Raw genomic sequence first — 25,331 nt, forward strand, 5'->3', positions numbered from 1 at the left:
CTGCACCCACCCTCCCACAGCTCCGGCGACACAACAGCCAGGACCCAAGCCCCCAAGGCCCAGCCAGCACCCCAGACCAGGGGCGGAGCACCCCCAGACCCCTAAGCCTCCACGCCCATCCCAGACCCACCCAGGGGCAGCCAGGCTACCAGGCCAGTAACCAACGTCCGCCAGCACAGACCCTCCCCCATCTCTGCTGTACGCAGCCACAAGGAAAACACCATCTAAGAGCCACCAGAGCCCCTAACCAGGTTTGTTTCGAACTCTTAAAGATGTCGAAGAAGCAAGCTCCTTTAAGCAATTACTTTGGCGTTCCTCCACCTCCAAAGAAATGTCAGGAGTCCGAACCACAAAAGAAGGACGTATTCTCGGAAAAGTGGTTGGAGGAGGTGAGCTGGCTTCAAACAAATGATGAACGCACAGAGATGTGGTGCAGAATGTGCCGTGAAAATCCCACTCTAGCGGACAAAAACAGTGCCTTTTATATAGACGCAAATGCGCGTTGCAACTTCTTATCTGGTGCGCGTCTTTTATTTTGACAGCGAATGCGCACATGCGGACCACTTATGTGCACCCGTGTAAATAACATAATGTTCTGCCGGGTGTGTTGTTGGTTTTCCCTTGATTTCTGAGTCGACAAGCGCCTTTGTTACTGGGACCAGTAATTTTAAGAAAGGCCCTCATTAGAACCCATGAGAAATGCAAGAAATGCATTATTGCTCAGTCTGCAATATCTTTCCCAGAACAAACACCAATTGCAAATAACATACTAAAAATAAACCTGAAAAATCTGTTTAGAACAGCGTACTATGTTGCAAAGAGTGAACTACCACTGGCACAATTTAGCTGTCTTTGCAAACTTCAAAAAGCAAATGTCCTAGATCTTGGTTCCACTTGCCTCTTACCTGTGACTTCAGTGGAAATTTCAAATTCAGGATCTGACACAGACTGATTCATGTTCTACACAGTTCTTACAAGTTCATAGAAATTTCTGTTCAATTAGAACCAAGTATTTGAGTTGATGATTGTAATTTTTATACAATGTTGTAATTTGTGTTTCAACAATTTTTTGATTAATGTTTTGTTCCGTTACAATATTATACTTTAATGTATAATATTTTAAAGGAAACAAAATAGGAAATAAAACATCAATCAAAAAACTGCTCTCTTTTTTATTCGGGCTACTTAAATTTATTTTGGGCTACCAAAAACTGAAGAGCCCCTGCCCGAAGGGCTACCAGGGATTTTGAAATTTTGCGAGCCCTATAGCATATAATTTTATTGTTATATTTCAAGATCACAATAGTCTTAGAATTTAGAACTACAAGTTTAAAAAGAACTAACACAAATACACTTCAGTTAAATACTTATAATTTTTTTCCCCAAATCACGTGGCGCCACAGTATAATATGGAAGAAATATAGTATCATCAGAATTCAAGTATTTTTATACATTGAATTTATGACACTGAATTTTTATCCTCCAAATTTCCCTGCAAAAATATTCACCTGCAAAAATTCACCTGCAAAAAATTCACCTGCAAAAATTCAACTGCAAAAATTCACCTGCAAAAATTCAACTGCAAAAGTGATGAACTTTAATGACCCAAGCCAGAGCAATCAGCACCAGATCGAGTCGAGTGGCTCTCAGCCAATTAAATTACGCTGTTTGATCACATGACACCGTTAGCCAGCAGTGTGTCTCCTAAAAGAGAGCTGTTTAAAGGTGAGTGATTAAGTTTTTCTCCTAAATAGAGATCATTACAGAACGCCTAGTCCTACTTAAAATCCCATTTATTTTTATTTTATTTTATCATCTACTCGAACTAAGGAAAACGTTTGACTAACTCAAAGACAATTTCCACACCTCCCATGCCTGTCTGCAGAGGCAGTTTTGAATTTAGGAGCGCCAAGATGGCAGCGGCAAACCCTGGCGATTCTCCGGTAAGTATATTGTTTTTTATCTTCAAGTTTGTCTTTTGAAACCTTAATTTTATTTAAATCCGTTGCTCACGTATAAAGTACACAGACGGGGTCTTTGCTCAACTCGTCTGAGGCGTGTCTCACTAAGCGCTACATGCTAGCATCCTGCTAACCGAGCTACCCTTTACATGCTGTGCTTTAGAAAATAGGATACTCGTTAAAAAAATACTCCGCAGATATTGATAGATAGACGAACACTGCAAATATAATGTTGGAAACGAGAACGGCCTTTGGTGAAGAGGTAAAATACACCATGAATAAAGCCATAGAGTGAATGGCTGCCATGGTTGCAGAACAGCCTGATTTAATGACAAGAATGGGGAAGAGTGAGGTGAAGTGAACCAAAGCCACAAAACACGGTCAGACAAGACGGCAAAAGGGCAGTGATCTGTCCGTCAGTATGAAGTTGGTGTGTGCTTTGGTGAACAAAAACTCCAGACCGGTAGCAGGAAGATGGGAAACTCGTGTTTCACTGGAATAGTGGTGAATTAAAACATCCTTTGTTAGGGACATTTCGGTGTAAATGCATCCATACAGGCAAGACAGAGGCAGACCAGACAGTGAAGAAAACAAGGCAAACATTAGAAATATTAAAACGGAAATATAGGATTAATATAACATACAATTTGGGAAAATGTAAGGACCGCAATGTAAATGATATTGTAAAGTCATTAAAACAGCATACTCTGATTAAAAGAAACATGTAATTGGGTAGGATAATAATAATAATAATAATAATAATTATAATAATAATAAACATGTACAAGATGGGTATGTATACTTGTACCCAGAATTTAACAACTATAAAGTTGTAGCATGCCAGACCATCTTGATTGAATGTAACTTCGCTCCACACAAGTTTTTTGTTAGACATATTCATATTGTTATCTAATAAATGATAAATTCTTAGATTTTATCGAACGTTAATTTATAAATTGTTTCTGTCTTTACAGGGAGTGCAGAATTATTAGGCAAATGAGTATTTTGTCCACATCATCCTCTTCATGCATGTTGTCTTACTCCAAGCTGTATAGGCTCGAAAGCCTACTACCAATTAAGCATATTAGGTGATGTGCAACTCTGTAATGAGAAGGGGTGTGGTCTAATGACATCAACACCCTATATCAGGTGTGCATAATTATTAGGCAACGTCCTTTCCTTTGGCAAAATGGGTCAAAAGAAGGACTTGACAGACTCAGAAAAGTCAAAAATAGTGAGATATCTTGCAGAGGGATGCAGCAGTCTCAAAATTGCAAAGCTTCTGAAGCGTGATCATCGACCAATCAAGCGTTTCATTCAAAATAGTCAACAGGGTCGCAAGAAGCGTGTGGAAAAACCAAGGCGCAAAATAACTGCCCATGAACTGAGAAAAGTCAAGCGTGCAGCTGCCAAGATGCCACTTGCCACCAGTTTGGCCATATTTCAGAGCTGCAACATCACTGGAGTGCCCAAAAGCACAAGGTGTGCAATACTCAGAGACATGGCCAAGGTAAGAAAGGCTGAAAGACGACCACCACTGAACAAGACACACAAGCTGAAACGTCAAGACTGGGCCAAGAAATATCTCAAGACTGATTTTTCTAAGGTTTTATGGACTGATGAAATGAGAGTGAGTCTTGATGGGCCAGATGGATGGGCCCGTGGCTGGATTGGTAAAGGGCAGAGAGCTCCAGTCCGACTCAGACGCCAGCAAGGTGGAGGTGGAGTACTGGTTTGGGCTGGTATCATCAAAGATGAGCTTGTGGGGCCTTTTCGGGTTGAGGATGGAGTCAAGCTCAACTCCCAGTCCTACTGCCAGTTTCTGGAAGACACCTTCTTCAAGCAGTGGTACAGGAAGAAGTCTGCATCCTTCAAGAAAAACATGATTTTCATGCAGGACAATGCTCCATCACACGCGTCCAAGTACTCCACAGCGTGGCTGGCAAGAAAGGGTATAAAAGAAGAAAAACTAATGACATGGCCTCCTTGTTCACCTGATCTGAACCCCATTGAGAACCTGTGGTCCATCATCAAATGTGAGATTTACAAGGAGGGAAAACAGTACACCTCTCTGAACAGTGTCTGGGAGGCTGTGGTTGCTGCTGCATGCAATGTTGATGGTGAACAGATCAAAACACTGACAGAATGGCAGGCTTTTGAGTGTCCTTGCAAAGAAAGGTGGCTATATTGGTTGCTGATTTGTTTTTGTTTTGTTTTTGAATGTCAGAAATGTATATTTGTGAATGTGGAGATGTTATATTGGTTTCACTGGTAAAAATAAATAATTGAAATGGGTATATATTTGTTTTTTGTTAAGTTGCCTAATAATTATGCACAGTAATAGTCACCTGCACACACAGATATCCCCCTAAAATAGCTAAAACTAAAAACAAACTAAAAACTACTTCCAAAAACATTCAGCTTTGATATTAATGAGTTTTTTGGGTTCATTGAGAACATGGTTGTTGTTCAATAATAAAATTATTCCTCAAAAATACAACTTGCCTAATAATTCTGCACTCCCTGTATGTGTTTGTTTCAGATTATGCAGGATGAAATTATTCGGTCAGCAAGACACTTGCTGCAGTTGCTAACATCATCCAACCAAACTGCTGCTGTTGCTGCTGTGATGAATCAGAATACAAGGTACTTTAGCAAGACTTATGAGTTAATCCTACATTCAACTAAATTGTTACATATATATATACACACACACACACACGTGTGTGTGTATATATATATATATATATATATATATATATATATATATATATATATATATATGTGTATATGTGTGTGTGTGTATATGTGTGTGTGTGTGTGTGTGTATATGTGTGTGTGTGTGTGTGTGTGTGTGTGTGTGTGTGTGTGTGTGTGTATATGTATATGAAAGAATATGATTTTATTTCTTGCAGAGAACAGAGTCAAGGTGGCCAGGGTACCAGCTTGGTCAACCCTGAAAGACCATCCCTTCAGCAAGAAATGACCAGGTGAAAAAGTCATAAACTAAACACTCTGCATGAGCATGGAATTTAGGATGCAACTTTATATCTTACCTGCTCTACACTCAGGGCTTGAATTACAACAACAGTCAATCACATAAAAATATACTTTTGGTAGTTCTGAGTCTGTCACGGATCTGGCTCGTTTCGACCCAGTATTTTGAGTTCTGATGTTTTGGTTTATTTTTGAATGTTTGTGTTTTTCGGGTGCTGCTATTATTATTATTATTATTATTATTATTACTATTATTATTATTATTATTATATTTCCATGTTTCTGTGTATACTGCAGTGTTACTGCTGTGTTGAATTTGTATAAACAAACTAAAAAAGCATTTCATAATAGTCGCTTTTAAATAATTTTGTTAAAATGTTTGGGACAGGTCTTTTCCTGGTATTTTCTCAAGAGGAAAGGGAAAAAGGCGATTCCCTGCTACATCTCTGGTGCCTGCTAAGAAGCCTAAACCTCTTGAAGTGGTATTTTATTTGCTCCCAAAACAAATGGAGAAGACCCCAACAGAACATGAAAAATATATCCACACACAGGCAGGGATGGGTCAAAGAACAGCACATCTTGATGAGAGCACAACACATGAAGAGGTACAGTGGGGCAAAAAAGTATTTAGTCAGCCACCGATTGTGCAAGTTCCCCCACTTAAAATGATGACAGAGGTCAGTAATTTGCACCAGAGGTACACTTCAACTGTGAGAGACAGAATGTGAAAAAAAAATCCATGAATCCACATGGTAGGATTTGTAAAGAATTTATTCATAAATTAGGGTGGAAAATAAGTATTTGGTCACCTCAAACAAGGAAAATCTCTGGCTCTCACAGACCTGTAACGTCTTCTGTAAGAAGCTTTTCTGTCCCCCACTCGTTACCTGTATGAATGGCACCTGTTTGAACTCATCATCTGTATAAAAGACACCTGTCCACAGCCTCAAACAGTCAGACTCCAAACTCCGCCATGGCCAAGACCAAAGAGCTTTCGAAGGACACCAGGAAAAGTATTGTAGACCTGCACCAGACTGGGAAGAGTGAATCTACAATAGGCAAGCAGCTTGGTGTGAAAAAATCAACTGTGGGAGCAATCATCAGAAAATGGAAGACATACAAGACCACTGATAATCTCCCTCGATCTGGGGCTCCACGCAAGATCTCATCCCGTGGGGTCAAAATGATCATGAGAACGGTGAGCAAAGATCCCAGAACCACACGGGGGGACCTGGTGAATGACCTGCAGAGAGCTGGGACCAAAGTAACAAAGGTCACCATCAGTAACACACTACAACGGCAGGGAATCAAATCCCGCAGTGCCAGACGTGTTCCGCTGCTGAAGCCAGTGCATGTCCAGGCCCGTCTGAAGTTTGCCAGAGAGCACATGGATGATACAGCAGAGGATTGGGAGAATGTCATGTGGTCACATGAAACCAAAGTAGAACTTTTTGGTATAAACTCAACTCGTCGTGTTTGGAGGAAGAAGAATACCGAGTTGCATCCCAAGAACACCATACCTACTGTGAAGCATGGGGGTGGAAACATCATGCTATGGGGCTGTTTTTCTGCCAAGGGGACAGGACGACTGATCCGTGTTAAGGACAGAATGAATGGGGCCATGTATCGTGAGATTTTGAGCCAAAACCTCCTTCCATCAGTGAGAACTTTGAAGATGAAACGAGGCTGGGTCTTCCAACATGACAATGATCCAAAACACACTGCCCGGGCAACAAAGGAGTGGCTCCGTAAGAAGCATTTGAAAGTCCTGGAGTGGCCTAGCCAGTCTCCAGACCTCAACCCCATAGAAAATCTGTGGCGGGAGTTGAAAGTCCGTGTTGCTCGGCGACAGCCCCAAAACATCACTGCTCTCGAGAAGATCTGCATGGAGGAATGGGCCAAAATACCAGCTACTGTGTGTGCAAACCTGGTAAAGACCTATAGTAAACGTTTGACCTCTGTTATTGCCAACAAAGGTTATGTTACAAAGTATTGAGTTGTATTTTTGTTATTGACCAAATACTTATTTTCCACCCTGATTTACGAATAAATTCTTTACAAATCCTACCATGTGGATTCATGGATTTTTTTTTTTTTTCATTCTGTCTCTCACAGTTGAAGTGTACCTCTGGTGCAAATTACTGACCTCTGTCATCATTTTAGGTGGGGGAACTTGCACAATCGGTGGCTGACTAAATACTTTTTTGCCCCACTGTATAAACGTATTCTTTTTATTCACTGATCAAAACTGAGAAGTTTTCGCTTAATAAAAGTGTTATTGAAGGTGACCATCACTGCAAGTCACAGGTGGCATTTACAAAAAATAATATTATTATTGGATATTCATCATTAATCATGAAAATGTAACTGTAAATTTTGGATTGAAAAAGATTTTTTTATTATATCCAGTTTGCACTGTAAATGCATGGTTCTTTTACCGTTTCTTAGTATATACAGGGGTATAATTAATGTTAAATGTGTAATTTCTTTGGACTCAGAGATTGTATTTGTATTATTGCTTTCAGTTAAGGGACGCCCTGAATGATTTGTTTCCCAAACTGAAGGAGGTAACAGGTGGCTGGCTGCTGTTCAAACCTGGGGGTGTGTATGAATTCTGCACTGTGTAATTAAACTAGAAACTGATCCTGCTGTTTAATAAGTACTTTTAAGACAAGTTCCTTTTCACCGCATGTTGTGAATTCCGAATTCTGAGTAGTTTTGAAGATACTTTTCTTTTTTACTTTTCTTGAGGCATTGGATATATTTCATGATCAGAATAATCTGCTGCAATTTGCTTTTATACAGGTGGTTGGGGAAGCCGAAAACTCTCTCTGGTTCCTCCAGCTGATATTGGCTATACAGGGACAATCCTTAAGGCTGCCAGTCGTGGGGGTAAAAATGTATATATTGCTCCTATTCAAGAGGAACTTAGCAATGACCCTGTACCACTAAGCGATGAGTCCTTCAGATGCATGCCAAAAGCAAAATGCCAGAAGTGTGGCATAGGTGTTCCACTGCAACTTCTGTCAGAACACCTAAAATCCTGTCCTCCTTTGGAAACTCCCAGTGAAAGTACTGTGGTGAATTTAGATGGTGATGAACCTACAGAAAAGGAATGTAGGTTTTTTGACAATTTCATACTAACATATTACCCAAAAGCATAAAGTGTTAACAGCTAGCTAGAAGGAAAAATTAAATGTTATAAAAATAAACTTTGTCCTTTTAAAATTTATTGCACAACAGCACCATTGCAGCAGTGTCCTATCTGCACAGATATGTTTCCCTCTGACCTCATTGAGCTGCATGCCTCTTCATGTAGAGAAAGGTATTTAGCAACAAAAATTGCAATTTTTATTGTCATTGGATTTAAGCCTTGAATGATATTTAACAACATATTTTGATAGTAGCTCATGAAATGAAAAGGGGCATGAAGATACAGTAATTGAGGAAGGGCTAGCAGATATGCCAGGACCATCTGGAACTACTTGTGAAGTCAGGGATGGTAGGTCAATCATTTAGTCACAGGTTATGTAAGGAAGGTGTTGATTAGTAACAATCAACAGCTAATGTGAACAACTCCCGGAAATCAAACCATTAGTTTGTATCCATTCAATGGATTTCTTATTTTTGATAGCCTCATATTCAAACTACTTTAGACAATCCTTCAAAGGATAAAACATAATCTTTTTGTAATAGTATCTAGATAGAAGTTGATATACAGACTATATCCAATTATAATCACCTCTATTTTCTTTTAGGCTGGTTAACTGTTTTGGACTCTTCAAAGGCCATATATGAATGTGCAAAGAATGCTTTGGACATGCATGAAATGGAGAGCCCATTACGTCTCACAATGGACATCAGACAAAGTGTAGCTGATCAGGACATGGCCCTCATCTCATTCTACAAGAGACCCAATGTTGAATGGGCACGTCCTTTGGAGTGCAGGCTTGAGGGTAAATTTTCTGAAAATGATACATAAATATATCTTGAAATAAATATTTGTATTCATTATTTTATTTTGGTGATCTAACAGGGGATACAGCTATCGGACAAGGAGTAATACGTTTTTTCTTATCAACATGCATGGAGAAGCTGATGTCTGGTTTTTGCATCAATTTTGGTTAGTTTGTTTTGGTTGACCGTACCTATGTTTGATGATCATTATATTGTATAACTTTTCACAAGTTAATTGTCTCTTTATTTTGTGAAAACCTCTGTATTGTATTGTGTACTGTATTGTGTGTAAGTAATCGGCTTTTTTTTTTTTCCTTTCTTTTCATTTATCTCATAGCAAACTCTAATGTTACTCCACTTTTTGAGGGAGAGCCAGGCCATTACATACCATCAGCATCTCACTTTCTTGTGGAGAGTGATATGTTCCTTATGGCAGGGAGGATGGTAGGGCACTCCTTTCTTCATGGAGGCCCATGCCTATCTGGACTTAGCCCAGCCGTTGTGCATGTCCTACTTGGTGGTAGTCCTGAAACTGCCACCGTTACACCCGAGGACTGTCCAGATCTAGACCTGAGAGGGACAATTCAGCTTGTAGGTTTTTATGTTTAAATGAGGGAACGTTTATACTTTGCCCCGTGTGAGTTATAAACATGTCTAACCTAGACTAATCCTTTAAAATTGTTCTAAATCAAAAACTCTGCCATTGAGACATGGTCTGAGACTTTAAACTTGTCTTTTGTTAAATTTTTTATGTATGAGGAATTAGGAATTTATAGTTCTTGTTTCTGTCTGAATTACTGTCTTATGGGTTACAGCTTGAAGGGCAATCCAAGCTGTCGGATGAAGAGAGAAAACGTGTTCAGGATCTGGCATATGCATGGGACCTCCCCCCCTTGACAGAGAACAACAGGAGATGGCTGTTTGAGAAATTATTACTCCATTCTGTGAGTGAATTGAAAAGTAAGTAAAATATTTCTGTGTTACTGTTTAGTTAACCTTTTTCCTTAGGTCATTGGAAGAGTGACGAGGTCGATAAAACAGCTGAGAAGGGGACTTAAAGAAACCCATATGTGGACCCTGCTGACCCAGCGACCTGACACGGTGCCCTTACTCTTTCCACAAGAGTTGGCTGCTGTGAATCCTGAGGTAAATTTTTTGCTCCTAAATACTGTATTCATTAATAACATTTTACTGTGTGTTGTAGAAAATGTAGTCCAAAGCAAACTATGAAGACTTGAGTCATTCTACAAAGTGAAAAAATTGCAATTTTAATTTGGCACTTACCAAGAATTATGTATCAAATAATAAACTTACCATAACAAAGCTGTATTCATTTTTACAAATAAAATGCACAAATACTAAAAATGAACATATTCTTGTGGACCATACATCTTTACAGCAGTTTTTCTTTATAGTCTTGTAAAAATAAAACTGCTCGAAAAGCCTGATTTACATATAGAAAACGATTTTGTAGATTTGAAAAACAGACATAATGACTAAAATAAATTACTAATTATTTGGTAATACACATTTTCTAATTATATATTTAGCCATTAATGTTGTTCTATTTTCATTTTTTGTTTGAGACAGTTTCTTCTTTTAAGATACAGTCAAAACTATGTAGAGGTTTGGGGATCCAAGTGAACACAAAAAGCACAAAACATGGATTATTATAGAAATTTATTCAAGAAATCAAGTCATGGACCATAAGGCTAAGTGGGTGATAGTGAGCTAAGAACAGGTGTGACTAATTAGATAAAATATGGCTATAGGGAAGGGAACTACCCAAAACAAGAAGAGACAAAATCCATGGAAATCTGAAAAATGTGCAGCAGTATTTTTGAAGGGTATACTTTATCTTCTGTTACAGGTCCTTCTTCAGCGGATCGTGTGGCCAGAAGATGAAGATGATGACTGTCCTCTTCAAACTAAATGCAGAATCACAGGCGACATGAGGCATTTTATTCTAAATGGTAGGTTTGCCATTTTGCAGGAGGGGAATACCAATATTATTGCAATGTTAAAAATATATTGGTTGGATTTTTTTCGAGGTTGTTAAACCTCATATTTTTTTCAAAGGTCAGTGCTTAACTATATACTTTCTTTTTCTTCACAGCAACACCAAGTGAGCTGACAAATCTCCTAAAATTCTGGACTGGATGGGAGATTGTGCCAAAAAGTCTCACAGTGGAGCTAGTAGATGGCAGACATCCAACTGCTGCCACCTGCTATGAGACCTTGCGCATTCCATACCACTACAAGGACTATTTAACTTTTAAGGAAGACCTCATTGCCTGCTCTGAAACCTGCCACTCAGGGTTTGGACTCATTTGAGTCATTCCCATAAAGCAAGGTAGTGGTGTACAAGTCTCTGTTTAAGATTTGGAATATAAATGTTCACATCTACTGGGCCTCTCTGATGCCATTTACTCTGTGCAGGCAACATTGGTTCTTGGTTCAGTTCTCGGTTGAAAATCCCTTTAAGTACCGTATTTACCGCACTATAAGGCGCACGTAAAATCCTTAAATCTTCACAAAAATCGACAGTGCACCTTATAATCTGGTGCGCCTTATGTATGAATTTTGGTTTGTGCTTACTGACCTTGAACCGGTTTTATGTGGCACACTATGCTCAAAAATCTGTCAAAAAAAGATTTTTAGTGCCACTTTTTGGAGCATTACGGTTACCGTTGCCAGGAGCCTCGCGGAGTAATACGTACTGTGCTTCAACACAACATTACCGTGTTGTGTGTGTATAACGACTCCAAAATGGCACCCGCGAAGAGACACGCTTACGAAACTGATTTTAAACTTCGAGCAATTAGTTATGCAGAAGAGAATGGAAATAGAGCAGCTGCCAGACAATTCAGCATTAATGAGTCCATGGTGCGCAAGTGGAGGAAGCAAAAAGATGACCTAAAACAAGTAAAGAAGACCAAAAGGAGTTTCCGAGGGAACAAGGCGCGATGGCCGTAGTTAGAGGACAAAATTGAACAGTGGGTTATTGAACAGAGAACAGCAGGTAGAAGTGTCTCTACAATCTCTATTCGACTCAAGGCAACAGCGGTAGCACGTGACATGCAGATCAACGACTTTCGAGGGGGACCTTCTTGGTGCTTCTGTTTTATGAAAAGGCATAATCTCTCAATCCGCACAAGAACTACTGTCTCACAGCAACTGCCAAACGATTACAAAGAAAAGTTGGCCATTTTCCGCACGTACTGCCAGAATAAGATCACTGAAAAGAAGATCCAGCCTGAACACATCACTAACATGGACGAGGTCCCCCTCACCTTTGTCATCCCCGTGAACCGTACTGTCGAGAAAACAGGGACCAGTACGGTATCTATACGCACCACAGGGAACGAGAAGTCATCCTTCACTGTAGTTCTGGGCTGCCAAGCTAATGGCCAGAAACTACCACCCATGGTCATTTTCAAGAGGAAGACTTTGCCAAAAGAAAAGTTTCCGGCCGGCGTCATCGTCAAGGCTAACTCAAAGGGCTGGATGGACGAAGAGAAAATGAGCGAGTGGCTGAGGGAAGTTTATGTCAAGAGACCGGATGGCTTTTTCCACAAATCTCCGTCTCTTTTGATCTATGACTCCATGCGCGCCCATCTCACCGAGGCTGTCAAAACCCAAGTGAAGCAAACTAATTCGGAGCTTGCCGTCATTCCGGGTGGATTAACCAAAGAACTCCAACCACTAGATATTGGTATCAACAGGTCGTTCAAAGTTAAATTACGAGCTGCGTGGGAGCATTGGATGACAGAAGGCGAACACACATTCACCAAGACAGGGAGGCAACGCCGAGCGAGTTACGCCACTATCTGCCAATGGATCGTGGCTGCTTGGGCTAAGGTATCAGTCTCAAGTGTCGTCCGAGCTTTCACAAAGGCTGGAATAATCACTGAACAGCTAAGTAACAGCAACGAGACTGATTCGGATAATGATGAGAGGGATCCGGGCATGCTTGATGCCGAAATTGCCCAGCTGTTTAACTCAGACACTGAAGGTGAAGAGTTTGATGGATTTGTGGAAGTTGAATGAACTGGAAATGTAAGTGTATTGTTCAATATTCGATGTTTAACAGCTTAACAATGTTAATAGTTACTGTGAATGAGTTGGTTAAATTTTAACTCATCCGATTGTTTTATTCTGCTGAATGCACTTTAAACGCCTTTTAATCCGGTGTGAGAGGGATCCGGGCATGCTTGATGCCGAAATTGCCCAGCTGTTTACCGTAACTCAGACACGGAAGGTGAAGAGTTTGATGGATTTGTGGAAGTTGAATGTACTGGAAATGTAAGTGTATTGTTCAATATTTGATGTTTAACAGCTCAACAATGTTAATAGTTACTGTGAATGAGTTGGTTAAATTTTAACTCATCCGATTGTTTTATTCTGCTGAATGCACTTTAAACGCCTTTTAATCCGGTGTGAGAGGGATCCGGGCATGCTTGATGCCGAAATTGCCCAGCTGTTTACCGTAACTCGGACACGGAAGGTGAAGAGTTTGAGGGAATTGTGGAAGTTGAATGTACCGTACTGGAAAAAGTGTATTTTTCAATATTTAATGTGTTACAGCTTAAAGGTGTTAAGAGTTACTGTGAATGAGCTTAATAAAGGTCGAGTTATTTTTTGTTTGTCTTAATGCGTCTTATAATATGATGCGCCTTATGTATGAAAACAGAGCCAGTCTTCAACAGTGCGCCTTATAATCTGGTGAGCCTTATAGTGCGGTAAATACGGTAGTTTTTAAAACTGTTAATGTCTTGAAAGTTTACCTTGTCAATGACATCTTGCATGCATCTTGATCAAAATAAAAGGACAAGATTGACTTACATTGCTGTTTTAATTTTGAAACATTCCAACCATCAGCCTTCAGTCAAATATTGCTTTACAACATAACATTCAAACTGACAAGCAGTTTCTATTTAGTTTTCTGAGTGAATCAATATTTTTAAGTTCCCTCTCTCCTAATTCTTCAGTATTTACATTACGAAGCTTTACTAAAAATTGTTACTTATAGCGAAGTTTATAGCTTGAAACAGTTGGTGAACCCTGTGTAATCTCATAGATTTCAGCACAATTTGAAGATCAGATCCCATTTCATGACCAAAGTCACAATAATCAGAACTGCTTATACACAATTATGTTAATGAAAACACCATGAAAATTCTTTGAGTTGGTTTAGTTTAAGCAGACTGATTGTCCAGATGTCCGTGATGAAGATCCGATTACATTTCATGACCAAATTGTGCAGAAATTCAACAAGATTCACAAACTTTTTCCTGCAACTGTATGTAGCTTTCCTATTCTAAATGAATTGCTGACAAAACTGAACAGCCATAATGTAGATGTCCGCACCAAAGGACTGGGATGCTGCTCTTGGATTAACAATGCCCTGTAAAGTTGTCATTTGTTCTTCTGTCAATGGACAGTCAGTGTTCGGAACAACAATGCTTGAATGGTTATGGCAAGATAGGCCACTGTCCTCCCAGTCAATGTCTGGAATCTGGAAGCCCTGCAACGAACAAGCAAAATTAGGAAAGAATAATTGTGTATATAGGAATCAATGAGTACTAAAAATGTGCACCTTTACCTGTGTGTTTTCTGGAACAGGAACAGGGTGATATCTGTGACCCAACTGCCACAGCTGGTTGGGACTCATGTTGTTTTCTGTTTGCAGTGGATGGTTGTCCCATCCACTGCAAAATGTATTCAAATCATCCTCCAGTTGAGGAAGAAAGATGTAATGGCAGCAAAAGAGGTGTGCAACATTTGAAATGTCAAGAAGGCCCTCTTCCTCAAGGTTGTGAAGAACATCGTAGTAAATGCATGTAACGACCACCCAGAGGTCTCTCCACAGTCGCTCTATTCTGAAATAATATATAAAAATATTTAATTAGGTATGGCTTTTCTTGGTGTGTATGAGAAATTCCCTGCTTGTTTCTAACCCTACACGAAATGTGTGCATGACAACAGTAATAATACATTATCAGGGCATGTAGGAAGGACCCAGGCATATCACTTAAAAGGTGCCAAAATGGGTGTAATGATCAGTGGCAACATGAGATGACAACCAGACCATTAACACAGAATGAACATTCATGGAAGGAAGGAACAGACTGGAAAAGGTGCGTGAATAACTAAAAAATAGGGCACATTCCTGAAGGCTCTTTGGGGTTTGTAGGACCTGTCCAATATTTTCTTCCTTGAGGGGTAAGTAATAGAAATTGAAAGAAAAAACAACAAAAACCCGCCAAAAAAAAAGGAACACCTGATACATATCAGAAAGTATATCATGCTGGATAGGGCACTGTTCTCTAAAGACATTTTACTGTAAAACTTTTTCATAAAACTATACCCTTTAAATGTATGCATTTTTAAATAATGGAAATAAAGATGCAACACCTTCCATCTTATGTCAGAAACATTTGAGGTGGACAGTATTTTATGAGAACAAACCTTTGATTGTGCACACTCTTTCCTGAAATGAAACTGCCTCTTCCTGTGCCACGAACAGTAAACATCAGCCGTGCAACCTCCACATTTTCCCCTCTGTGGTCGCCACGAACCCTGAAAACAAAGAATCGTACCCCAAAACATTCGAAGCTTTAAACAAACTTAGATCTGATAATAAAGAACAGCATATGCCTTAAGCAAAGTTTGAAAAACAAATTGTAAAAGAATCCTTAAAATCTTTCATTGCTACTGCTCTTGAATGCATCAGAAAAATTGTCTCATGAATGCACTTTCCAGCATGTGTCAGTATGAAGTTTAATTTAACACAGCTGTTAAAACATTTTTCAGGATTTCACAGGTTAGTAGTAATTACTTAGATTTATTGTATTTGTTGGAAATTACGCAAGTGCCATCTTGTATCATTATGATCTGTGTAAGGAGACAATTTTTAGAATATTTTTGCAAAAATATTTACATCAAATTAAACAAATAAGTAGTCTATGGCATTTAAAAGTGGTTACCTACAATTCTGAAATGATAATACTAATTCTTATTGATGATGATATTGAATTTGAAATCATGGTGTAACACTGAACCCGACATCATAAAATGATTACCCTTGTAATGTCAGGGAGTTACAGCCAAGGAGGCAAAATATTACTATCTCACCCCTTGTATCCAATTACATAACAGCAGTGCTTGGTAAAGGTGTTGAATTAATTTTTTTATTCTTAAATATCCCCAAGTCACCATAACAATCATTTGAAATTAGATATATATATATTGAGGCAAGTTAGAATCATCTTAAACAACTTTTAATGAAATATCCAAAGGTAGTCTTACAAAAGGTATGTAAGGAAATACCTAACCCATAATAAAATGCATCACTTATTACCTGAGAGGAAAACCAAACTTCTCGATTGATTTTTGGAAGAATGCCAGTGTTGTTGATGCCAGATTGTTGGAAGCAGCACCGAGATACATAATCTTTATAGGAAAAAGAACAATGGGAAACTTCCATGTACATATTACATTTGATTTACTTACTAAACTAAACTTACTTTACGAGAAAAGCCATCAATACCTCCAAAGATCACAATGTTATAGCTGAATGGGGAAAACAAAATTTTTTTTTATCTATTTTTGAATTATCACTTTGAAGTGTTTAAATGTAAGCAATGCAAGATGTAATTTATGTCTGTCCAGATGCAAATATAGTAACGAGTAAGATAACAAAATACAGTTCTGAACATTTGCAGCTGGAAAAATTCTCAGGAATATCTTTCACTTCAAAAGATCAAATAATTTACCGTATCAGTTTGTGATTTGTGTCAATATGCATTAGAGACTATGGTCCTGGGACGGAATAAGCACGTCGAGCAATGCATCCCAAGGAAAACATCCTTGACACAACACCAGCTGTGTCAACACGGTGCATAGAACTTCTAACCCTTTGGTACTGGACTCTGTGTCCTCTGGCCTGAAGAAGTGCTTTCACCATCCGGTATCCAGCGTGAGGCTGCCTGGATTTTATGTCTGTAATGCATTGGTCCAACTCTTCATCTGACAGGCTGCTATAGAGTGCTTTGACTGAAAGATTGAACTCATTCATGCGTCGGAATATTGTGCTTCTTGACATTCCCAAAATTTTAGCAATGGCTGGGATGGACAAGTTCAGTTCCAGAAGGCTGTTAAGATGATAGGGGGAAAGAGCCATTCTTAGTCGCCCAGTAGGTCCCCACTCAAACTGAATGACAGCACTATGTAGATTCATTTTATCCTTTTCTCTGTTTATCAGAGTATGTAAACTACATAATGCATCTAAGAGGACAGGGCAAACCTCAACTTGACCAGACAAAGCTTGTAGAAAAACTAGTTCCTGGGTGCAAATGAAATCTAAAAAGTCCAGATCCAGGGGAAGGTGTTCAAGACAATGTTCTAAACGTGAATGCAGTCTCAGAAGAATATGATGTAGGAGAAGATCCTAAAGGAGAGAAAAAAGTAGAATTATTTTTGTAATTTTTAAACCACCAACAAACAGTGAGTTAAAAACACAATGTTAGTTACATTAACTGAATATTCTCAGGCTATAAGATTGCAATGTTTATTTTATCATATTTCCTTATGGCTCTTTCAAAAAAGTTTATTTTATAATTCATGCCATTTGTTGCAGTATTTTGATTTCCTGGTTAGGATTTTATTTATTCTTTTCTTACATCTTTTGTTTTAATAGCACAGTATATTTAAAAATTGAGCTCGCAAGAGAAAAAGCTTTATTTTCTATTTTATCTGTTTTATTTAAATGTTTTTGAGAACAAAGCCAAACCAAAACTTACTGAAGAAAGCTGGAACTGATTCTTGAGTTCAGTGTTCCCAAGGAATACTCTGAATGGATGAAAAAAAATGAAAACAGATTGCCTGGCAGCGTGTTTCATTTATGAAAAGGTCAGAAAAATAAATTTGATATTGTCAAATTTAATCCCTTTTGTTTATGAAACACTGAGAATGAATTTCTTAATGGGTCGCTCAGTTTGGGGAAATTGTGGGTAGCCTGCAAGGGCCTCAACTCAATCCTATATTTCCGTTTTAATATTTCTAATGTTTGCCTTGTTTTCTTCACTGTCTGGTCTGCCTCTGTCTTGCCTGTATGGATGCATTTACACCGAAATGTCCCCAACAAAGGATGTTTTAATTCACCACTATTCTAGTGAAACACGAGTCTCCCATCTTCCTGCTACCGGTCTGGAGTTTTTGTTCACCAAAGCACACACCAACTTCATACTGACGGACAGATCACTGCCCTTTTGCCGCCTTGTCTGACCGTGTTTTGTGGCTTTGGTTCACTTCACCTCACTCTTCCCCATTCTTGTCATTAAATCAGGCTGTTCTGCAACCATGGCAGCCATTCACTCTATGGCTTTATTCATGGTGTATTTTACCTCTTCACCAAAGGCCGTTCTCGTTTACAACTTATTATATTTGCAGTGTTCGTCTATCTATCAATATCTGCGGAGTATTTTTTTAACGAGTATCCTATTTTCTAAAGCACAGCATGTAAAGGGTAGCTCGGTTAGCAGGATGCTAGCATGTAGCGCTTAGTGAGACACGCCTCAGACGAGTTGAGCAAAGACCCCGTCTGTGTACTTTATACGTGAGCAACGGATTTAAATAAAATTAAGGTTTCAAAAGACAAACTTGAAGATAAAAAACAATATACTTACCGGAGAATCGCCAGGGTTTGCCGCTGCCATCTTGGCGCTCCTAAATTCAAAACTGCCTCTGCAGACAGGCATGGGAGGCGTGGAAATTGTCTTTGAGTTAGTCAAACGTTTTCCTTAGTTCGAGTAGATGATAAAATAAAATAGAAATAAATGGGATTTTAAGTAGGACTAGGCGTTCTGTAATGATCTCTATTTAGGAGAAAAACTTAATCACTCACCTTTAAACAGCTCTCTTTTAGGAGACACACTGCTGGCTAACGGTGTCATGTGATCAAACAGCGTAATTTAATTGGCTGAGAGCCACTCGACTCGATCTGGTGCTGATTGCTCTGGCTTGGGTCATTAAAGTTCATCACTTTTGCAGTTGAATTTTTGCAGGTGAATTTTTTTCAGGTGAATTTTTGCAGGTGAATTTTTTTCAGGTGAATTTTTGCAGGTGAATTTTTTGCAGGTGAATTTTTGCAGGTGAATTTTTGCAGGTGAATATTTTTGCAGGGAAATTTGGAGGATAAAAATTCAGTGTCATAAATTCAATGTCTAAAAATACTTGAATTCTGATGATACTATATTTCTTCCATAGTATAAGGAGTAAAGAGCAGCATGCAGCTCCGGAGCCGCAGGTAGCCAGCCCCTGATATAGGAGGTGAACAAAGGTCATCTTGGAGGTGTTTGATGTGTTTTTGAAGAAGCCCCCTGAGCAAAAATATGGCACCCTGCCTTTTTTTCAAAACTAAAAACTATTGTTAGTTTGTACATGCACCTGGCTGCAGACAAAGATAAGCAAGCATCTTGGCAGATTAGAGAGCAGAGAAGGACAAACAACTGGAGTAAAGAGAAGGAGAATAAAATATTTTAGTGCAAAAGAAACTTTAGAGATGGTCATGTGGCCTGTGTCTCAGCAAGCTGCAGGACTCATTTGAAGAAGGTGCGAGCGTTGATGAAGAGTCTGACATGAATCCTCAGTGCAGCCTTCCACATCTGTGAGTGTCTATAAAACTCTGAAACTTTTTTGCAGCATGTTTTGGCGTTTAAAAGCCACTAAAACACGCTGCGCAAAGAATGTGTTTAACCCAAGGATCAGGTCCCCAGACACAAGCAGAGTAACATAATGTACGCTGTTAAGTGCCAGGATGATTGCCAGGATTTATACATTGGGGAAACTTCTGGCGAAGAGGATGGCACAACACAGAATAGCTAAGTAGTTGTGCCAGGGCTCTGCAGTCTATTTACACCTACAGGCCAGTGGACACTCCTTTAATGATGAGCATGTAAACATCCTGGACAGGGAGAAAAGCAAAGACAAAGAGCCTCCTCCTCTCTTCATTATCTTCAGAATCTGATTCAGATGAGGAAGCTTTGTGTAACAGCGCCCTGAGTTTGTACAGAGCAGAATCCACCATCAGCGAGACAGATTGCCCGCTGCAGTGGTGGTCCAGTCAAGCAGGGATCCACCCACAGCTGTCTGTCCTGGCCTGCAAGTATTTGATTAGTCCTGCCACTTTTGTCCCGTGTGAGAGACTGTTGGAGGTCACATAGCAGCAAAAAAGAGATTTGCCTTGAGCTCTGAAAATGTGAACAGGCTAGTTTGTTTAAGTAACTTGCTGAAAGCAATGGGCAGTAAATAACCACGGGGGAATTGTGAGTCCAATGGGTTTGTTATTTTTTTACACTAAAATGTCCGATGATCACACTGTTTTAGCCACGAGTAATGTAAGTGACCCCATTACAAGAATTGGCACTTGGGCCCGCAGTGGTTTGTATTACCATTGTGGCCAACACACACTTTTAGTTTGCATTCCCATAGGGAGTGTAGGAGTGGTGCGCCTAGGAGCTCCACTCATGCTGGTTAGTAACAAAGGAAAAGCAATGACACAGCATGACAGGCACACTGACAGCAAGACGAAGGAGACATGTTCCGGTAAAAAGGGGGACACAGGGGACATGCTTATGATCCCAGAACTAACTCACCCACATATATAGACGCAACAGGGGTTCCAAGAGGAGTGCCAAATGAATTTGAATTAGCTGACCCAATTTTAGCAGGGTTTGAAAGTCTAGCAATATTTGTGACACCAAACAGAAACATAAATAGAATTAACTGTGCCCATTATAATGTGCTGAGACTATCCAATCTCACCAGGGATGCCATGAAGGACTCGCAGAACAAATGGGCCCAACCTCATTGATGTCTGTGCAAAACCAAATGGCCCTAGGCATATCGTTGGCCGAGAAAGTGGGTGTTTGTGCTGTGTTTGGAGATGATGATCAATAAAATAATCAAAAAAATACGATAATGAGATTGAAAAGCCAGTTTTCTCATGAAAGGGCTGTGTAACGCAGGTAGGAAAGGATCCAAAATGCAGACTCACGGAGAAGAGGTTTAAACAAACAAAAACAAAACACAGCTTTATATGCTGGGAGAAAAAGATTTACAAATCTAAACTGAGAAAGCTAAACAATTCATTTTAAGTCAATTTTATTTATACAGAAAAAATAGCAAATTTACTAGGTAACACATCACTTTGCATGAATCACTAAAAGTTTCCAACAACCTATGAAACTACAAGTCACTATCAGTAACACTAAGGGAAATGCTAAGAAATGTACTATGAGAAAATCACAATAACCTACCAAACAATACTACGAGCTACTAACAGCAGTGCTACCAAAAATGCTGAGAACATTTCTATGAGTCACTATGACACAAAGAGAACAAAGAATCACACGAACTAAAGCTTGGGCTCAAAGTTTTCAGTTCAGTTTTCAATTTTATTTGTCATATTCAAGTTAGCACAGGGTCAACATCGCAATGAAATGTATTTGATGAGCAGAAGACAGTCACTCAGCAGAATGGTACCGTAGAAGGAAAAAAATAAAATATAAATAGAAAAGCAGATGGGATATTGCACAGTGGCAGGAATGAGCAGTTGTTAGGCAGTATTGCACTTTTTACAAATATAAATATCAATGAAGTGGAGTGACCAGTGCAGATTAAACAGAATACTTGTGAAGATGCAGGGTAGCTTCTGAGTGCGTCCTGTGGACTGTGTTGTGTGTTTTGTTTTTTTTTATTCTATTGTATTTTATTGTATTGTATATAGCATGTTATTCTTATTATTGTTATCCTATTCCACTGTTATTGTTGTTGTTGGTGTTTTTTTGTTTGTTTGTTTTTTTACATTTTGCTACTGTAACTTTGCACTGTCAGCTTTCTGCTGTGACACAACAAATTTCCCACGTGTGTGACTAATAAAGGTGATCTTATCTTTTTTTTTCCATCTCTCTTAACCACAGGATGTTTCTCAATAAGTGTACTTGTGTTTACTTCTCTCAAAGATAAAGATAAAATTACACTCAATCCCTAGCCTGTATTAATTGTTACACTAAGTCTTGACACCATGTGAGTCTTTCTTTTTCTGAGGATGTTTGAGAGCCATCTCTGAGGGTGCTGTAAAAATGGGATATTAAACCCTTCTTCAGCTGATGGTTTATTGCTATGTCCTCTAATGAGTTTAGAGTGGGCAATGTTAGGGATTTTTGAGTTTTTGAAATGAAGCTTCTGATTTGAAAAAATTTGAAGAAATGTTTAGTTGGAATGCCAAATTTCTGTGTCAAGCCATTAAAACATAGTAGGGTGTCCTTGTCAAATAGGTCTGCAACTTTGCACAGGCCTCTGACGGCCCACATTTTAAAACCCAAATCTTTCAAACCGGGTTTAAAGGCCCTATTGCCCCAGATAGGTGAGAATTGGGATAGTGCTGGTGTTTCATTTTTAAACTTGAGTGCATTGAACCAGACACGGATGGTATTTTTAACAAAGAGGTTCGATGTATCTTTCATCAGATCTTTATACTTTGCGGAGTACAGGTAAGTGCTGAGCGGTAAGGGGGTAGTGCTTGTCCTTTCTAAATTTACCCAGGGTAAGGTTGTCGTTGAAAACCACCAAGAGGCCGCAGAAAGCTGGGCAGCCCAGTAGTACCATATGAGGTTTGGAACACACAGACCTCCCCTGTCATACGGGAGATATAGTAGTGAAAGGCGCAGTCTGGCTCCTCTATTATTCCAAATGAATTTAATGAATATTGTTTTTGCCTTTGTGAAGAAGTCATCTGGAGGGCTGAGAGGAATGACTTGGAAGAGATATAGAAATTTTGGGAGAACGTTCATCTTGAGAATATTTACACGTCCAATCAACGAGATTGGCAGCATAGACCATCTATTGATTAAGTCAACAACAGAGTTGATTGTAGGAGAGTAATTTGCATGTACCAAATTGTTAATTTTTGGAGTGATTTTTATACCTAGATAGGTAAGACTGTCTCTGGCAACTTGAAACATTGTTTGAATAGGTGGTTTAATTCTTTCAGAATGTTTAAAGAAGAGGATGGCCGACTTGGATTCATTAATTTTTTAACCGGAGATATTGCCAAAGGAGTTAATTGTCTTGAGTAGCTGGGGAATTGAGCTCTTTAATTTGGACAGCATTAAGATAATGTCGTCCGCGAATAATCCAATTTTGGACTCAATATTATTTGTTCTAATGCCAGAGATATTTTGATTGCTCCTTATCGCAATAGCCAATGGTTCAATTGCTAGCACAAAGAGAAGAGGCGAAAGGGGGCAGCCTTGGCGTGTACCTCTACCTAGATAGAATGGTCTAGATATGATGTTGTTAGTTCTAACTGAGGCTATAGGTTTATTATATAATATTTTGACCCTTGTGTTTACTTCTGAAACGTCAGTCACTTCTACTGTTACAATTGAAAGTATGCATTGTATTCTAAAGTATGCCCAGAATGCCTACATGTTTTGTTCTTCCCATTCAATCAAGCAAGGATTGGTTATGACTTGTGTGTATAGTATTTGTATTCTGCTGTAAGTAGTATTTTATTCACTTCTACTGTTGCAACTGAAACTATATATTGTATATCAAAGCATGCTTAGAATGCCTACATGTGTTTTTGTTCGACCCATTCAATCAAGCAAGCATTGACCATCATGACTTCTGGGTGTGCTTGGTTCAGCAAACCACATCAGTTTCAATTAAAACTAATTTTTCTATATATCTGAGCCTGACATTAGAAACCCCCTCTAGGCTTTGTCACTCAGTGGAAGTGAAACATCAGATATATTTCACCTAGATGATATTAAACTTAGTTTTTTTTTTGTATGTTTTATTTGTTCCTAACCTCAAGGTACTTTATATTTTAAGGTAGACCCTACAGTAATACATCAAGAGATATATGTATAGATATATAAATATAGATGTATGTATGTATGTATTTATAAATAATGCATACAGTACAATACTACTACACCCTTGAAAACGGTGAATAACAGCTTGAGATAGAAAAAGAGTCCACCTTTGTGTGTTAACGTGCGACAATCCCACTAGAGCAAACTCCACATTGTAGCTGCTGCAGAATAAACACTACACCACACAATGGCATGCTATTTTTGAGCTTTCTACAAGTTTGCATGTTCTAACTTGTCTTACAGCAGATGTTAGTTAAACGTCTAAGCTCTGGAATTAAGCACACCCACATTGTGGGTGAAGCAACAGCACCTGTGACAGTTGAGTGAAAATCCACCCTGTTGTTGTTGTTCCACAGTAAAGAGAGACGCACAGACGATCAGACTGAGCTCAGACCAAACTAGCAGCTTCCTCTGAGTGAGTCCAGCTACAGGAGAGAAAAGTGGAAAACTCCAACACTGCTGCTTCAAGCTGCTGACGCTCCACACACTGAATGTGAGTTTGAGCAAAAACACGACTCAAAGGAAGTTTCAGTGAAGGTGGTAGAGGAGGGAGGGGAGCCAGGACTGACTGTACTTCCTGTCTGCTGTTTTCAGCTTCACTCACAGACTCAATGGCTTCCAGATCAGAGGAGGATCTCTGCTGTCAGGTATGTCAGGTCTTCAGTATTCCCATTGTTGTTTCATGTAATGAAAGACGTTCAGAGAAATGAGTACTGTTAATAAATAAGTGATTCAGAAGAGAATATTCTCTCTGGACCAGGGGTAGGCATATATAAGATAAGATAGAACTTTATTAATCCCTCGGGTGGGTTCCTCTGGGAAATTCGGTTTCCAAAAAGCACAGCACCGACAGAAGTTACAGTTACAGAATGTTATATACACACACACACACACACACACCTATAAATACAGAGACAATATAAATAAAATATACGAAGGGGATAAATAGAATAAATAGGAATAGAAATAAAAATACAAGTGAATTGCACATTTCAAGTATTGAGGTCTATTGCACTGTTGACTATTTACAAAAGTATTGCACAGTGAGGTGAAGAGGCACTACAGCTTAGTTGTTCCCCCCTCCTTTGTCCTCCTGTCTCCCCTCCCTCTCCCCTCCAGAGAGGAGTTAAACAGTCTGATGGCGTGTGGGACAAAGGAGTTTTTAAGTCTGTTAGTTCTTGTCTTGGGGAGAAGCAACCTGTCACTGAACAGACTCTTCTGGTTGTTAATGGCCGTGTGCAGAGGATGCCCAGCATTGTTCATAATGTCCAGCAGTTCTTTTTAGTGTCCTTTTCTCTGCCACTGTCACCAGAGTGTCCAGCTTCATGCCGACCACAGAGCTAGCCTTACTGATCAGTTTCTCTAGCCTGCATGAGTCCTTCTTTGCTGTGCTGCTCCCCCAGCACACTACAGCATAGAAAAGTACTCCAGCAACCACTGACTGGTAAAACATCCTCAGGAGCTTCCTGCA

At 39.2% G+C, this 25,331-nt stretch overlaps 2 protein-coding genes across 3 annotated transcripts; one reads left to right on the forward strand and one right to left on the reverse strand.

The window, feature by feature from the left end:
- Positions 1-4,513: 4,513 nt before the first annotated feature.
- LOC120735050 lies at positions 4,514-11,476 on the forward strand. Its single transcript, XM_040034224.1, has 12 exons — positions 4,514-4,607; positions 4,877-4,951; positions 5,347-5,563; positions 7,484-7,559; positions 7,764-7,850; positions 8,717-8,914; positions 8,995-9,081; positions 9,253-9,506; positions 9,731-9,859; positions 9,924-10,061; positions 10,786-10,888; positions 11,032-11,476. The coding sequence occupies exons 1-12, from the start codon at positions 4,591-4,593 to the stop codon at positions 11,247-11,249; spliced, it is 1,599 nt and encodes a 532-aa protein (XP_039890158.1). The 5' UTR covers positions 4,514-4,590; the 3' UTR covers positions 11,250-11,476.
- Positions 11,477-13,745: 2,269 nt separating this feature from the next.
- Positions 13,746-20,993, reverse strand: LOC120735074. 2 transcript variants are annotated; one of them, XM_040034257.1, is made up of 7 exons: positions 18,605-20,993; positions 16,694-17,367; positions 16,445-16,490; positions 16,279-16,370; positions 15,387-15,497; positions 14,521-14,797; positions 13,746-14,442 (listed from the first exon to the last, which is right to left on the reverse strand). In XM_040034257.1, exons 2-7 carry the CDS (start codon positions 16,723-16,725, stop codon positions 14,236-14,238), a joined length of 765 nt encoding a protein of 254 aa, XP_039890191.1. In that variant the 5' UTR covers positions 16,726-17,367; positions 18,605-20,993; the 3' UTR covers positions 13,746-14,235. The 2 variants fall into 2 exon arrangements, with proteins under 2 accessions (XP_039890191.1, XP_039890190.1); XM_040034256.1 differs by lacking the exon at positions 18,605-20,993 and having other exon boundaries at positions 16,694-17,397.
- Positions 20,994-25,331: the final 4,338 nt, after the last annotated feature.

The sequence above is a fragment of the Simochromis diagramma genome, unplaced genomic scaffold (assembly GCF_900408965.1).
Source record: "Simochromis diagramma unplaced genomic scaffold, fSimDia1.1 OVJJ01000747.1, whole genome shotgun sequence".
Lineage (NCBI taxonomy): Eukaryota > Metazoa > Chordata > Actinopteri > Cichliformes > Cichlidae > Simochromis > Simochromis diagramma.